At 35.3% G+C, this 17,537-nt stretch overlaps 1 protein-coding gene across 2 annotated transcripts; it reads left to right on the plus strand.

Moving 5' to 3' along the window:
- The first annotated feature begins 644 nt into the window (after window positions 1–644).
- LOC128674735 (SPRY domain-containing SOCS box protein 3-like) lies at window positions 645–17,109 on the plus strand. 2 transcript variants are annotated; one of them, XM_053753585.1, is made up of 6 exons: window positions 645–943; window positions 1,354–1,550; window positions 3,527–3,755; window positions 6,899–7,129; window positions 9,152–9,216; window positions 16,210–17,109. In XM_053753585.1, exons 1-6 carry the CDS (start codon window positions 802–804, stop codon window positions 16,294–16,296), a joined length of 951 nt encoding a protein of 316 aa, XP_053609560.1. In that variant the 5' UTR covers window positions 645–801; the 3' UTR covers window positions 16,297–17,109. The 2 variants fall into 2 exon arrangements, with proteins under 2 accessions (XP_053609560.1, XP_053609561.1); XM_053753586.2 differs by lacking the exon at window positions 16,210–17,109 and adding an exon at window positions 15,200–15,795 and having other exon boundaries at window positions 646–943.
- The last annotated feature ends 428 nt before the right edge of the window (window positions 17,110–17,537 follow it).

Genomic DNA, 17,537 nt, shown 5'->3' on the forward strand with positions numbered 1-17,537 from the left:
TAGTTTTGTACCGATTTATTAACAAAATAATGATGATGTGCTCGTGTATGTAGCTTTATTAATATTTCAAAAGTAAAATCAATATTTATGAGTACAAAAAATACAGTTTTAAATTTATTTCACACAATTATTTAATTAAAAGAATGGGAATGTGTAGTTGCATTTCCGGATGCATTTATTCAAATTTCTTTTTAATTATGTATCAGTAGTTTAACTAAAGAGAAAAAATATATTAAGTTTATCTAGATTTATTATTTTACAGTTTAGATAAAATTAATAGAATATAAATAAATATAAATAAATTTCATAGTTTTTAACATAGATAATTTTGAATAAGCCGCTTCGGCTACCTACTTGGCATCTAGACACTTCCGGAAAATTCTATTATAGCCGTTCACAAATGTAATATACATATGTAAATATTATTGACATAAAAATAATCAAAATAATTCATTAAAAAAATATATTTTAATACGCACCGCACTACACCATTTATTTTTATGTATTTTTTTCATGGAATCGTATAGCAAATAAAAATATTTTCATGATAGACTGCTCATAAGATATGGAACAGATCAATTCGAGAATGAAGAGTTTTGTTTTTGAACGAAAATCGGAAAGTCTATAAAATACTTGCGCAACAACGGCTAACTTCAGTTTTGTGTTGTTATTTTGTGCTGAATTGTATCTATTGAATTTTTTACTAATATTGACGTGCAAGTGTTTTTGTCCGTGTAACTGCCGTGGCTTTCATTGTTGCTGTTGTTAACGTGTGTTTTTGTACTTCTCGTGAAATCCAAAATGGTTCTAATGCCTATTGGTCCAACTAGAAAGTCGTCAAGTAGAGACAGACATCCAAAACCATATTGTAGCTGTTGGTCTACCAGAGGTCCTGTAACTTGGAATAATCCTAACGACTGCTCCTGTGGCGAGGACAACGATGGTAAGTAACGTTTAATGAAATTATGTTAATTCCATCTATTGCATATTTATTATTTTCTACATAGAGGTTAGGTATTTATTGGACACGGACGAAGTCTGTTCAATCGACCAGCTAACTGCTGCATGTTTTTATGCTATATTACAGAATAATCGTAAAGAACAACAAGAAGAATATGATTTTACAAGTACTAAAGAAACAAGGGCTTTTGCCTTGCAGGTTGCAAGATTCACAGATTGCCTAAAAACTACTTTGACAGTAATTCATAGTTCATTTCGAGTTTCCGACACATACAATGATTTTCTTTATTCAGTATTTGACTCGTTTCGCTACTTTTTGTGCCCCAGAGCTGTGCAAAAGCTTCTCCCAGTTCTTAGCCTCAAATAGTAATCATTTTTACTCTTTAAACTCAGTCAGCGAGTGGAAATGGCAGCACCCGGATGCAAGCAGCTCGAGCCTGGTGGTTGTCAGCGATGACAAGAAACAAGTGACATTCCATCCGTTCTACAGCTCAGGCACGGCTGTGGTGAAGGGAGACACACCACTGCAACACAACCACCACTACTATTGGGAAGTCAAGATGTTAACGGAGACCTACGGGACTGATATTGTGAGTATTACTTTTTTATTTTGCACTAGCTGTTGGACCTAGCTTCATATGCGGTAGCCTATATTTGACTTGTCTTTATTTCATTAACTATCAGATATATTCTAAATATAAACAAAAGTAGCCAGCCATTTGGCTGCAAAAACATCACAGACTATATACAAAAATGTGAAAGTATGTTTACATGTCACACATTAACATGTATATGTAGCATGAGCTGTTCTTGATTTATTGAAAATTCATTTATATGTAGTATATTACAATATAATGGATTTTGAGACAAAAGATTTTTAAGGGTTTACAGATCCAAGCATACATAGGGACAGACAGACTGGAAGTGACTTTGTTTTTAATACTATGCAGTATATTTGTTGTTATAGGCAACTGTAATCTGTATTGCTAATTTTCAGAAAAAAAAACTTGTCACTTGTCTAGTCCCTAGCAACAAGTTCTCGTCCGCATATCAAAGAGCATGTCACCGAACTTGAATCTCTGTCAATAACACACAACTGGGTCACTCAGACAGTAGTTTTGTCTACTAATTTTGTCACACTTATTTCTTATCATTAACTATGTTTGGCGCTATGTGTGTTTGATATCTGTGGGCTGATAATGGTAAGGTGAAAAATATGTTCTAGTATCTATACTACATCAAATCTGTAAACATATTCCAGGGATTCTACGGATACCTGAATGTCCAAGGTAGTGGACCTAGGACATTCAGGTATAAGAAATAATCCATAACATTTTGAAGATTCGGCTGTGACTACCGGTCGTCTGCTTGACGTCAATAAATAAATAAATCTCAACGGTATATCTATATTTTATAACAAATACATATATAGATAAACATCCAAGACCCGGAGCAATCAGAAAAAGAAAAATGCTGCTTGAGAATGCTATTTTTCCTATTAGAACCCTATACGCCTCATACGATATCCACGGAAGCCACGTGCGAAAACAAACCTTTTGCATTTTCAAAAGAAATAAAAAAAGAAGTTTTATTTTTGTGTAAAGGATACACTAAAACTATCAGACCGATTTTGATGAAATTTAGCACAGAGATATACTTGTTACTATAGGATTTTATTTGCCATGAGTGACTATTTGACATGAGTTTTCGCAGACGGAGCGCTACTCTGTTATACAAACGCGTTTAGTGGGCAGCAGAGTCGTAGCGAACCGAAACGAAGCTTTACAATCGAACATTAGAAAACACACAAACACGTGCAAACTGAATACATAATCACAGAAGAATCTCAGTTTTTGTATGTAAATTAAACACAATACGCAATCGTATCACGCAATTACTTTTTACATCGCGCTTTCGTTTGGCGTCACGCCCAATGTCAAGAGCGGGTGTGCCAACACCAAAACTGATTGTTATGAACGCCTGTTTAGTTCCACCTTTCCCTACAGTCTTGTCCTATTTAGTACGAACTATAGCTTTTACTTTTTATTTTGATGAAAGGTATCCTATGTCCTTAAAAGTACATGTAGGTATGCAAAATTTCAAGAAGATTGGGTGATTAGATAGAGCGTGAAGAGGCAACAAAACATGAGATGGTTCCCACCTTATAATAGCGCCACTCCATAACTTCCCGTGGATATCGTACGAGGCGACCAATAGCAGCGTAGACAACAATAGCATTGCACAAGAGGACAGCCGTCAGGCATACTAACACACTCAAAAAAAAAAAGTGCTGGCTTGATGTTGCCAAGGAGGATATGCGTGCCAACAATACGTCCAGTGTTTTCGCTACTAGGGATGCAAGACAAATGGAAAAGCGTACTCGGGCTCCGACGCTATACAGCAGAGGAAGAAGCCGGGTAAACGCTCATGCCGATCATCATCAACCTACCTTGTTCTACTTTATGTGGGGTCTGTACAGCATGTCAGCCTCCTCCACTTCTCCCTGTCAATATGAGAAAGAGAGACTCGAAAATGATAATTCAGAACATTTTCTGTTTTGTTGCAGATGGTGGGTCTTGGCACAAACAAAGTTAACACATCAGACTCCCAGTTCGAATTCACCTCGTTCCTCGGGAAGGACGGCGAGTCGTACGGCTTCTCGTACACCGGCGCCGTGAAGCACAACGCGACTGTGGCGCGGAACACGACCGGCTTCTGTCGCGGCAGCATCATAGGCGTTATGGTCGACTTGTGGCAGGGGAAGCTCGTGTTCTATCTCAATAGGAAACCTCAAGGTTAGTATTTACATAGGCAATAAATAAATAAAATAAATATATAAGGACAAAATCACACAGATTGAGTTAGCCCCAAAGTAAGTTCGAGACTTGTGTTATGGGATACAAACTAAACGATACTATATTTTATAATAAATACATATATAGATAAACATCCAAGAACCGGGAAAATCAGAAAAATATCATTTTCCATCATGACCAGACCGGTCATCGAACCCGGGACCCTTCAGTTCAGTGGCAAGAACTTTACCACTGCGCCACCGAGGTCGTCAAAATGTTGTACAATAATATAATCCATTACTTAATATTACAAATGTGAAAGTGTGTTTGTGTGTCCGTGTTTTGGGCGGAGCCGCGAGCAACACCTAGTATTTAAATGAATTTGTATTTGTGACACATGCTTTTAACTTAATTAAGAGCAGGGGCGTGGGTTCAATACCCGCTCGATTCCAAAATTTTTCATCTCATTATTTTCAAAACAGTATTTTAATGTCTTAGCATTTCTCATTTCTTCACTGTGACAGACGGACAGATAGACAGAGGTTTGTGGGAATACGAATGGGATGCATTGGGACATCGAATGGGACACATCGATAGGCTAAAAAAACGGTATCTCATACATTGTGACACGGAGAAACTTAGAATATCGGCGAGAAACTGGAAGGCAATCGTGCCTTCCAGCACATTAAACACGTTATATCAAAACATCTTAGGTACATTAGTTTTCAATAGACATACGAATATATGTATTTATATACAAGATCAGCTTTTACCCACAATTAAAAATCCGTTCCCGTGGGATTTTCAGGGAATCCCTTCTTACTCCCTACTCCTACCACTCCCTACGTTGTCCTAGGAACCTACACACCAAATTTCCGCTTTCTACGCCCAATAGTTTCGGCTGTGCGTTGTCTATCAGTCAGTCAGTAACGGAAGAGTTATATATATATATATATTAATTTAATCTTCCCATAGATACTAAGGTCAAGCAAAGGAACTAAAACAAGATATTTAACAATTGACTCCACCGATAATCTCTAAACTTGACCCTAGTATCCATGGAAAGATACAGACTATGAATACAAGGAAGTCTGTATAAAGAGGTCAGAATATTAGTTGTCTAATCATATCAACAATGTAAGTGTTGTAATCACTTGACGCGGCCCCTATCGCTCTAATTCTAATATTATAAATGCGAAAGTAAGTTTGTTACCTTTTCACGCTCGATCTACTCAACCAATCTACTTGAAATGTTGCACACATGTAGTTTGAAGTATGGAGTTGGATATAAGGTACCTTACATCCCGGAAAAATTACGACGAACGAAGCCGCGGGCAAAAGCTAGTGGTTTATATAGAATACATCTTTCTGGGACAAAGGTATTTATTTTATTCTTACATTTACAAGGGTTTTACATAATGGTGGTTAAATATATAGGTATTTTCTAACATCCTGTATATTTTACAAGCTTTTGTCCGCGACTCCGCCCGCGGTAAAAAGTACCCAGTGATATAGGGTACTTTTCCAGTGCTGGGAATCGAACCCGGGTCCTCCAGGTCCGTGGCATTGTCAGGAAAACTGTCATGACAATTCCACGAATTTCATCTATTATCTATTTATCTAGACATTATATTATACTAGACAACAGTTATTTTTCCGGGTTGACCACACATGCATAGGCATGTGTGGTCAACTGTGTGGAATGTGGAAAAATAACTGTTCCCGTGGGAATATATATATGTCCTACGAAATATATATATCTCTTGCGTTACTGAGTGACTGACAGACAACGCGCACAGCCGAAACTACTGGGCGTAGAAAGCTGAAATTTGGTGTGTAGGTTCCTAGGACAGTGTGGGGGAGCACTAAGAAGGGATTTCCTGAAATTACCACGAGAAACGGATTTTTACTCGCATACGAAGTTGTAGGCAAAAGCTAGTATACGCATAAAGCAGCAATACTATTAGGTACATGTCATTTAAAAAAAAAAAACAATATTAATGTCTGATATACCTTCACCATATATCTTCAAACTTTTGACCTGTGACTCTCGCATGATAACGATCTATTTGTTGAGTATTTTATTTGTGTATCTTAATATAGAGGTTATTATTGATTTATCTTTGCTTGTTTATTTTTTACTAATTAGCACATCGCCGTGAAAAGTTGAAAAACAACAATTTATTTTTGTCATTCCTCTATTGGCGGGCGATTTGTCGAATGAAGAGGAGATGCAATATGTTTATTTCCTGGTTTTGTTTCCATAATCATGCAAGACACTCTTAATTTATATTAAACAGATAAATTCCTAAATATTTTAAAGGCAAAAGTGTGCTTTCTTTCACTTGTAGCCTTTGGAAATTGATGAAATGGCCCCAGATTGCGAGGACCATAGATAAAAGAAATATATTAATTTTATCTATGGGGAGGACCGATCGCCCGTCTAGTGCTTGCGCTGGCGCCCCAATCAGGAAATAATAATAATTATTCACTCATAGCTTGATGTATTATTGCGTATGAACTCGTGTCTAGATTTGGAATATTGTATGAAATAGCAGCTGCAATCAATTATTATCGTAAACTGTACTGTATTTATAGTCTGTAGTAACGTACGAGCTGTCAAAGGTTATCCGGAATCTATCGACACAAGTATTTAATGTCACTTTGTCTTATATTAAATTTAATCTATGTATTTAAAAGAATATAAGAAAACACTTAGGCTTAAGATCACCTTTCATCCAGAAAAATAGTACACCTCTCGTAAGAAATTCACGCGGACGAGGCTGCGAGCAAATTCTACTCTATAAAAATGAAATACTTCAAAATTATAATGCACTTTGCTCTGGTAAAAACATAATAAATTATACCCTTAAACCTTCCTCAGGAATCACTCTATCTATTTGAAGTTGAAAACCGGATGACAATCCGTTCAGTAGTTTTTGAGTTTATCGCGAACAGACAGACAGACAGACGCGGTAGAGGTCTTTGTTTTATAATATGTAAGGTTTATTAAAGGTAGTTTAGTAAGGTTTATTACTCCTGTAGATTAAAATCTTATTTCAGCAGTTTATGTACTGGGAAAGGATCAGACAGTGTACGTACAACGATATTAGATATTTCAAATCTGATATCATCCTCCGCAGATGTGTCATTCTACAACTTGCGCCGCCACCCGGATCTCTTCCCGATGGTCTGTTCAACCGCCGCACAGTCCTCCATGAAGCTGATATACGCATCAAGTTGGCGAGCTTCGCTATTGGTCGACGCGGCGAAAATATTGGCAGCGTCTGTGAATGGGGATGCGAGGCTAAGGATACCGGCCGGGATTTGGTACACGTTAAGGAACAACTTCTGGCTCACATTACCTCATGGAGGTAAGTGTCTCTCTATATGTTAAACCTATGGAGACTAAGACAGTACACTGAAATACTAGCAGTTAATGTTAACATAAAAAACCGAATACTTATTTGGCACCATCTGACTTTTTTTCCTAAGAAACATTATTATAGATAGCTGTTTTAAAAATACATTGTTTGCTAATAGTCAGGCGCGAATCCAGCGCACAAAATCTATGATACAACCACCCGAAGATGTTCGTCAGAATATGAATTAACAGATAAAGTCGGGTCCGCTGCGCCATGTTTTGAACAGAACATTGTTCAAAAATATAATTTTATCGTTGTAATTTTTGAACAAATGTTCTGTTCAAAACATGGCGCAGCGGACCCGGCTTTATCTGTTATAGATTTTAATTTATTGAGTATTTAAAATGGTGATACAATTATGTTGGTAATTTTATTATCAAATTATTGTTTAGACATTCACATTAATCTTGAGGTATGTCATGCCCACCGTGTCAACACCGGTCGATCCGCACTTGCTAATAATGTCTCTTATTAAAAACGTTCCACGAAAAAAGGTAGGAGGGAAAGATGGCGTTCAAGGCGTTTCACTTAATATTTTTTATTGAAGTAGAAACTTCTTTAGTGACGTTGTGCACTCTTTGTGATGGGAAAAAAAATGTTAAACTCGCGTCAGGACACGTGACCTGTGGGCGAAGTGCAGATTAGCATTTCACTTCTCACCATCGAATCGATTCGAAGTGAGACGCAGCGAACCGATCACATTGCGTCATTGTGAGGCAACGACAACCACACTGCAATGTGATTGGTTCGCTGCGTCTCACTTAGAATCGATTCGATAGTGAAAGTCAAATACAAAACCCCACTAACCCCTCTGATCGAATATTCGTAAGATGTCAAAAATGTACAACGTTAATTTACAAGTTTTCACTTTTGCCGGAACCCCCTGAGTGTAACCCGTCTTTTATAGATGCGCATACGTCTTCGACGGCCCTCTAAATGTGCCTTCTCTCGTCAAAAGTAACATATGTATATTTAACTAACGATGTTCGCTCTGCACTACTTGAACTAATAAGATAAAACAAAAATGATAATTTTGTCTGTCTGCCCTGAAAGCCAGACGTTTGTATCTTTATTGCTCAAATCCGTGTAGAAATATTTATAGTAATTTTAATCTGTGTGTTTATTTTATTATGACTGATGATAAAATTTTGTTGAATCAACTTTTTTTCACTTGCGACCTACATTAACGTTACGATATGTCGTAGATCGAATAATGCAAGCTCAGATGAATACATAAAACAAGCAGGATATTTACCACATCGCCACGCGGTTCATTACAAAAATCGCGTGTGAAATCGGAGGTATCTATGATATATGGGAAATCGTAAATAGTGTCGCGCGCCTCCTCACTTCCGTTGTAATTTTAGGAATCTGCTCTGTCTTTCATCTCCTATGTTTCCGGAGCTGTGACGCCGTAAAGCCTAGGGTCAGCTAGCGTAAAAGATAACCCTTGATAGTATGAAGTTTCGGCTAAGATTACAACTGGCCGCCTGCCGTCCTTGGGAATGTTATTTTTTCCTATAACCTGCCTGGGCTATGTGTCCCCTAATCGCCTCCTACGATATCCACGGGGTGATATGGCGTGGTCTTATTCCCGCTAAAAGTACCGTGTCTGCTATTCCAGGTTATACTCTACCCGGAAACATGTGTTCAGTACATTTTGTGTGTTTATCTAACCACTAGGATAAACAAACAAATAAATAAATACATACGGACAAATCACACAGATTGAGCTAGCTCCAAAGTAAGTTCGAGACTTGTGTTATAGGATACTAACTCAACGATACTAAATTTCATAACAAAAACATATATAGATAAACATCCAAGACCCGGACCAATCAGAAAAAGATCATTTTCCATCATGACCAGACCGGGGATCGAACGCGGAACACGGTTCAGAGGCAAGCACTTTACCACTGCGCTACCGAGATCGTCAATAATGCTTAATATATTTCATATTTTTGATTTCAGGTTGCATTCTTGACGAAGACGAGGAAGCGATGGAAGTGGAACCTTCCAGGAGCTCTTCCAGTATGGTGAGTTAATTAGATTAATTCAGCTTTTTACTAGAGGTTTCCCATAAGGTTCATGGATCATATCAGTGTAAAACCATTAATTATTAATGAGAAATAGACAGGGAAAAGACAGAACTATATTTACTTTTTTTAAGCTTTTATTTAAGCTTAACTTTTCAAGGTTTTCATTTCACCTATCCCGTTGTCTGTAATCAAACCTTGCAAGTTAGATTTCTCCTACTTCCAGTTGACGTACACAGTTGAAATTTCCCATGTCACTTCAGTTTCCATGACAATGTTATGATAGGCATGACCTGATGGTGCAGCCCAGATCGACTCCAAAGCGAGGGAACTTAGCGGTCAAAAAGGCTCGAGCCTTTTAGCCCTAAATTTAAAGTTGCGAGTCTTTTTTAAAGGCGGACTCACAATTGTAGCGGTCGAAAAGGCTCGAGCCTTTTAGCCCTATTAAAAGCTTGCGAGTCTTTTTTAAAGGCGGACTCACGAAACAGTAGTTCTAAAATTGCTCACTAAAAAAGAGCTTAAGGCTTTTTTAGGCCTAGGCTTTTTTTAAAGCCTTTTTACAAGACTGGCGTCGTAATTAGAGTTTTATCATTTTAGCGGTCAAAAAGGCTCCTTATAGCCTTTTTTTAAGACTCACCGTTTTATAGCGATGGCTACAATATTAATTATAATAATAAATCGTCGTCTCAGCCGATGGACGTCCACTGCTGGACATTGGCTAATAATAATAAATATGTCACTACATTCATATAACGCCATGGGTAGTAAAAACAATTAATAAATATAAATTTCTAAATACATACATATTATAGATAAAACACCCAGACACAGAATAAATTATCATGTTCATCGCACAAACAATTGTTCTGGGTGGGAATCGAACCCACGACCTCCGGATTATCTGTCAGTGTCACTAACCACTACGCCACGAGGCCAGTCAAATTTAGACTTATTTTAAAAATAAGACTGTATTTTATTAATTTTGTACTTACGTGAATATTATTTTTTTACAATTTTCAAAATAACATCGATTCCTATTTCGCCATTATTATCTTGGAAATGACAAAGAAAAATACTTATTTCCGTGGTGTTTAATATTTTAATGTGAGGGTAGGTAGGTATATTTGTTCTTATGCGTTGCTGGATGCCCGGTTTAATTTACGTCATTCATTCGTTTTAATATCGTTCTATTCGAATTGTTGTTCGTATCATGACCAGGAAATGTGTTAAGTTAAATATCTGTTAGTATATTGTGTTGCGGTTAATATCGTAAATAAATACTGGTTCATCAATTGAACTGAAACATTGGGTTGGAATTATATTTTAGCGCGTTGGTTACTATTACTCGTTATCTTTGCGCCAAAATGGAAAATGATGGATTTGATGGTGATTTGGATGTGTCTACTGATGTCACATTTACGAGTTCTAGAGAAAATGTGAGTATTGAGTCTTCTCCGAATCCTAAAAAAAAATATAAAAAGCTGAGGAATACATATTACACGAAGAATGACAGTGGGCTTAAATGTAAAATATGTAAAAAACCATTTTCGATAAAATCGTCACATTCTACGCTAAAAAATCATTTGCTAAGTCATGAAGGCATTGAAGGCCCCTCAACCTCAACCAGCAATACTTCTGCATTGACATTGAGCAAACATAAAAAGGCACTGTATGACCGACTAGTGCTTAATTTTATCGTTCACGGCAACCATCCGTTTAAACTTGTAGAAGAAGAACATTTTAAAAAATTAATGGCTGAGATAAATCCTAAATACTCGCCATTAAGTTCAACGTCACTTAAATCAAACATTCACAAACTATTTAAACAGAAACAACCTGAAGTTATAGAGAAAATCAAAATGATTACAAATAAAATTTCTTTGACTTTTGACTTTTGGACCTCCGTCACGAACAAACCATACGTAGTTGTTACTGCGCACTTAATAGATAATGGTGCATTACAGTCATTTATCCTGGACTTCGATTTAATACCGTATCCACATAAAGCTGAACAGATATTACATAAAATTGTAGAAATCTTCAATTTATATGCTTTACATAAAAGAATTATGTCCATTACTACAGATAACGAGAAAGTAAATGTGAAATGTTTACAATTACTGACTTTATGTAATGATGATTATGATGATGTGATTCACACTAGATGTTTGGCACACATTTTAAATTTGGTAGTAAAGAAAGGTCTAAAAGAAGTTGAAGAGCCTATTTCAGCTGTGAGTAAACTTGTTAACTTAATAAATTTTTCCACTAAAAAAAAGCAGACCTATTTTGAAAAGTGTGCAGAATTAGATATTCCGCAATTAGCTTTACTAAAAGAAATTAACATAAGGTGGAATTCGACCTACCTTATGCTTGAGCGTGCATATAAAATGAAAGCAGTTCTCAATGATCTTTGTCAGAATGATAGGGAATTTCGAAATTCCAATATTGAAGAAATCATGTGGGCTGATGTTAAATTATTGATTGACTTGCTAAAGCCGTTTTACGATGCCACACTTTTACTATCTAAGTCAAAATACCCAAGTATTTACTATGTAGTACCTATAGTAGACGTCCTAATGAATCGACTTTCTAATGCCGAGGAGATGGATAATGATCTTAAGAAAAAAATTTCTGGAGCCATGCTCAACAAATTGCAAGAATATTTTCCCTTGCTACGCACTGAGTATGCTATGTTTTCTATTATACTCGATCCAAGATTAAAAAATGATTATTACTCCGAAAATTACAATGGTACTGAAGATCCCCTCACTTCTATGACATTACTTTTTAATACCAGATACAATCTTGGAAATCAAGCAGCTGAACAGCAATCCGATCTATCGGAATCTTCCGGTGCATCTGGAGTCAATAACAATATTTTTTCTTCAATTTATAAAAAAAGAAGACTTGATAATAATGAGCTGGAAAAATATTTATCCCTACCGATTGAACCCGAAGACACTGATGTAATAGACTGGTGGAAAAACCAACAATTAAACTTACCACGCTTACAAAAGATGGCTTTTGATATTTTATGTATACCAGCTACAAGCGTTCCCAGTGAACAGTCATTTTCCAAAGCTGGAAATTTAATCAATAAGAAAAGGAATCGTTTGAGTAATAAAAGCATACAATCCTCAATGTGCCTTTCATCCTGGCTAAACGTTTTTGGTGATTAATGTTCGCGTACCTAACGATGTTTTACCTATGCTTTTTTTATTTCATTAATTGATTTAAAATATGTTAAACTGTTATAATACATAATAAAACTTTCATTTATAATTCATTACGTTTCTATTAACCTAATCCTCAAAAGAGTCGAGTATTTTTAAAGATGGAACTCTAATTAAATAAATATTTTTTTTAAAGAATGTTTTTCTTTTTAATCACTTTTCTTTTGGATATGTTATGCGCAGTGGTTAAAGATCCAATATATTATATTGTAACTTGAAGTTTAAAAAAAATATCCAAAATATCAAAAAAGTTGTGGGTAGGTCAACATTTCACCTACCCACAACTTTTTGGATATTTTTACTATTTTGTAATCTGTTAATCATTAGCAATTGTGATTTCTTGGCTCGTTAAGATAATACATTTCATTTTTATTATATAATAAAAATGTCTAGTGATGACGGGTCTCCTCCGTGTTCTCCGAGTATTTTACCTGGTTTATCTCGCGAGAAGAAGAGGAAGTTATCTTTAAATGAAGAAAAGTTAAAACCAGAATCATCATCAAAAAAACAATTGGACAAAGGAGTACAGGTACGACAAGAAGATATTATGGATTGTGCCATATATAAAAGAAATCGATGGGACTCATCCGATGTGCGAGCACAATTGAATGTGGTAGTGGTAGACGATATCCACCTGTGCTCAGAGCAGCAACCAAATGATCAAAGAAACAAAGAGTTTGCAAAATTATTAGCTTTTGAGCTCGACCGTGTTCCTCCAGAAAAACGCACGATGACGTATTCAAAGATTCTGGATTTCATTAGAAAAATACGCCAAGAAGACAGTTTGGCTAATATCAGTTTGCCAAGTTTTGATGATTCCGACAATGAAAATGAGTAGATATCCAAGTTGTGTCATTGGTTATATTTATTACGTTTAATTTCATTTTTATATTTTTTAAATATGATACTGTATTTTTATTAACACATCCTTTATTTATTTACAATTTCATTTCATTGCCATACCTAATGAAAATCGGCTGTTTTTCTTTTTGGAACAATGACTATTTTAAGTTGGCCTCTTATGACTTAGTAAATCTTTATAACCAAGTGTCAACGTATACTGGTTTTATATTTTATTATTAAATGTACCAAAAATTATGTAATTGTTTATGTTTTTGCTATATTTAAACCAATCATCGATACCACCTTTAGACCTAATTAGTACCTAATAGTGTCAAATAATATTATATCTAAAAAGACTTTAAAAAAGCCTATGCCTAAAAAGCCTCAAGCCTTTTTTAGTGAACAATTTTAGAAAAAAAGCCCGCCTTTAAAAAAGACTCGCAAGCTTTAAATTTATAAGGCTCGAGCCTTCAAAAGCCATAAATACAATTAGCCTCGAGGGCTTAAGAGCTATTTAGCCTTTTAGCCTTCTAGCCCTCGCTATAAAGCGGCGAGTCTTAAAAAAGGGCTAAAAGGCTCGACCTTTTTCGATCGCTAGAGGGAACTCGTGAACCGTTTACAGCACGGGCATTGGTTTTTTGTCGGTTGTTAAATGCCACAAGTTTTTTGTAAAAAGCTTGTTTCTGCTGCGTTAGAAACATACATTTACTTGCCATTGGCAAATATAAATACTTCTTATTGTATTTGTTGTCTTAGCTTTGGTCTCATCTTTTTGAAATTCATTCTCATAGTAATTTTAATCTTTAATAAGCTAGTGAATATACCTATGTATATAGTTTATATATATACCATTCATAAAAATACCTGAAATAAACAAAGCCTTGTATCTTGTCTATGGAAAAAATTATGAATACGATTTAATTACTGACTTAGCACGCCCTCGCCCGCGTATATTTAGCCCGTAACTTATTTTTGTCAATATCTCGGGTTCTAAGCAACGTAACGCGATGAAACCTATACCAGATATTAAGTTAGACCATATGTTGTACAACTGTCAAAACCACATAACATTCCATCCAGCAGTGCGCGAACAGACGGACAAAAATTCTAAAAAAGAAATATTTTGGCTTCTATTAGTCCCATAACGACCACCCATATTTATTTTTCTTTAATATCTCCTACGTACAAACATACATACATAGTCTTACAGTTTTATTATATGTATAGATATAGATGGAATTCTTCATTAAAACCACGTATACCCTATTCATCTTGGACTGAGACAAAAGGTAAACAAACCTTGAACAAAAAAAAACATTATTTCTCGTTATTCCTTTGTTAATTTTAATAATTAAAAAACAACAACAACAAAAAATTTAACATTAACAGAAAGTAAGAACAAAATTAACAATGGAATAATGAGAAATAATTCTCGTTGATTTTTTGTTCAAAGTTTGTTTACCTTTTGTCTCAGTCCGAGATGAATAGGGTATAGGTAATTTAATATTTATTTCTTTTATTGAAATCGATGGAAATGTGATGTGATGGTGCTAGTGAGCTTGGAGCGCCCTCTTCAGTTTACCAGTGTTAGGTTTTTTTTTTGTTATGTATGTGTTATATTATTATGTTATTTTTATTTATTTTTATACTGAATTACGGCACTAATGATCTCCCAAGGAAGTGCAATTCAAACTCACTGCCTCGCACTCCTTTGGTCTTGTCACATAAGTGATGATTACTTTTGAGGAAATTAAATCACTCTGAAAAATACCATTTTCGAACTTGACCTGACCTGGGATCGAACCAGGGACCTCTGGTGTAGCGGTATAAGGACCATTAAGCCACAGAGGTCGTCAGACTAGATTGCCAGTTAGTCAAGGTCCGTATGTATATTTCTTCCATAGTGTCTGAAGCCTGGATTGGGGAGGAGTGTGAGGCAGGCGGCGGCTTGAGAAAAGCCTTCCCCCCCACAGGAGGAAGAAGATACTTGACAGAAGAACACACTCGACTTCAGTTACAAGAGGCGCCGACAAAGCCGTCTGCTACGAAACGCATTCGAATTCGACAGTTTATTCCTTGGCCAATCATTGCCAAGTATTTGAATCTTTTTGGAAAAGTAATTTGTGATTGACTGCGGTCAAAACGCCTCTCGCTTCAATTTACGGTCGAGTTATACGAGCTGAGTATTTAACCCAGCCGAGTTTTAGTACAAGTAGTAATCAGTAGCTCTCATACAAATAATTTTATTGTGAGGATCAGATATTGTGCATAGCATTTCTTCGACTGCATTTAATATGGTTTTAATTATCTCAAATATATCTCGTATGATAGGTAGATAAGTAAAAATTTCGATTTATATAATTTTGTGAATGTAGTGTTTTAAAAGTTTATATATGAATGGTAAATATTTGTGTTAAGTAAATATTATGTAAATTAATGATTTCGGACTGAATAATATATGAATTTATAGATTTGAATTAAAGACGTCTGTGATAAATTATGAACATGTTTTGTATTTTTTCAACCTCTTTTATGAACATACAAGGCTTTGTTCATTCACATCTACACATGTTTTTGAGGTAAGCACAGGTACTACATAATCTAGTCAAGCACATGAATAGACCTTTTATTTGGATATTCATTCAGCTGAGCATTCATTCCGTAATATTATAAAAAGAAGAAGGTAGTGCTTTTAAAATACGTGAAAATTTCTTGTTGACTTATGAGATGACATTTTAATTTTTTAATAAATTCTTAGAAAAAACTTTTACATAGGTACCTACAATATTAACAGTGCGTTTCTATTTCTATAAAACCATTCCATTTTTATTTACGTGCTTGGCTGAAAAGATTTAAATACCTAGAAATAAAAAGAAAAAAAAAGAAAATCAATTTTAACTTTTCAAATTTCCAGCTGTCAGACATTCTGCCCAGCCGGTACATGAACGGTTTCTACGTGGACAACGTGGAGCGGGACTTCCGCTTAGTTATTTACGAGTGAACATTGTTTTTTATCATTCTATGCCAACTGCCCCAAGACCGGAGACTATGTGCAAAAATGTGTTTTGACTTAGGTATAAAAGCTACTTATTTAATCGTTTGACGATGTTTATACATATAAATATCTACTCAAGGCTTCATGGCATTACAATAAATCATGTATTCAAGAAAAATTTGAGTGTGTGTTTAGTCTATGAAGTATTCTGTGCTATAATAGTTAGATTTTTCATTAGTTCTGATACAAGTGCAAAATGTATGTGAACCTATAACCTTATTGATTAATAGAATGCGCTTATATAGTGTTACATCTGGAGTAAAAATTAGTTAAAGCTAGATGAAATATGGTATTTATGTTTCTAAATTGTTTAAATCGGATATCTAGTGTGTGGCATTGTGCCAAAAATAAATTATATAGTGCCAAATAGACTTTGGCAGCTACTGGATTCGTATAAATTCTATCCCGATAAACCATTATTCACAAAATGTGCGGACACTGCGAATGAAGAGTTTCTCCTCCACGATTTCACTACTAGTCTCTTTGGCGGCTAATGAGGTTTGGATCCTCTGACCATCGTCGTGCGTAAACATAGAAATGTAATAGTTATTTCTATTGAACCGACTACTTAAAGTACTTGCCCAGTTGTTAAACGTTGTGATTAAAATATTTATTTAGGATTTTTGTGATAATATTTTTTTCTATTTAATATAAGTGTGATGACGAGCATTTCCATATCATGTTTAGTTTTATAGAAATATCAAATTTTATTTAGTGGTCTCTCTTTACTTTTAAAAGGTAATAAAATATTTAAGAAAGCATGCATATTTTATTTCGTACTTCCTGAAAATGCTATAATTATACCCATTAATTATTAACGAAGTACTACCTACTAATTCAATGTATGTACCGAGGTAGTTTATACTTTTGATTTGACATGAGAATCACTACGTCTACCAGTTTACAATCTTGAGTTTGGTTTATGACTGGCGATGTTCTTTCTCCACAATACCGGCACAGCAATGAAGTTTCTGTGAACTCTGAAACATTATCTTTATGATTACATTCGCTATGGAGTATTATTTATAATTTGCCTGGCACTGTTCGATAGGTTCGATATTCGACAGCAAAAGTAAGGTAGGTAGTAAGAAAATAATTTTCTTTTGCGCTGCACCTTACAAACGTTATTATAATGCTCGAATTGCAACAATCTACCGAAATTACACTCGCGTGCGTTAACATTATCC

Source organism: Plodia interpunctella, chromosome 13, assembly GCF_027563975.2.
Source record: "Plodia interpunctella isolate USDA-ARS_2022_Savannah chromosome 13, ilPloInte3.2, whole genome shotgun sequence".
In the NCBI taxonomy this organism is placed as follows: Eukaryota; Metazoa; Arthropoda; class Insecta; order Lepidoptera; family Pyralidae; genus Plodia; species Plodia interpunctella.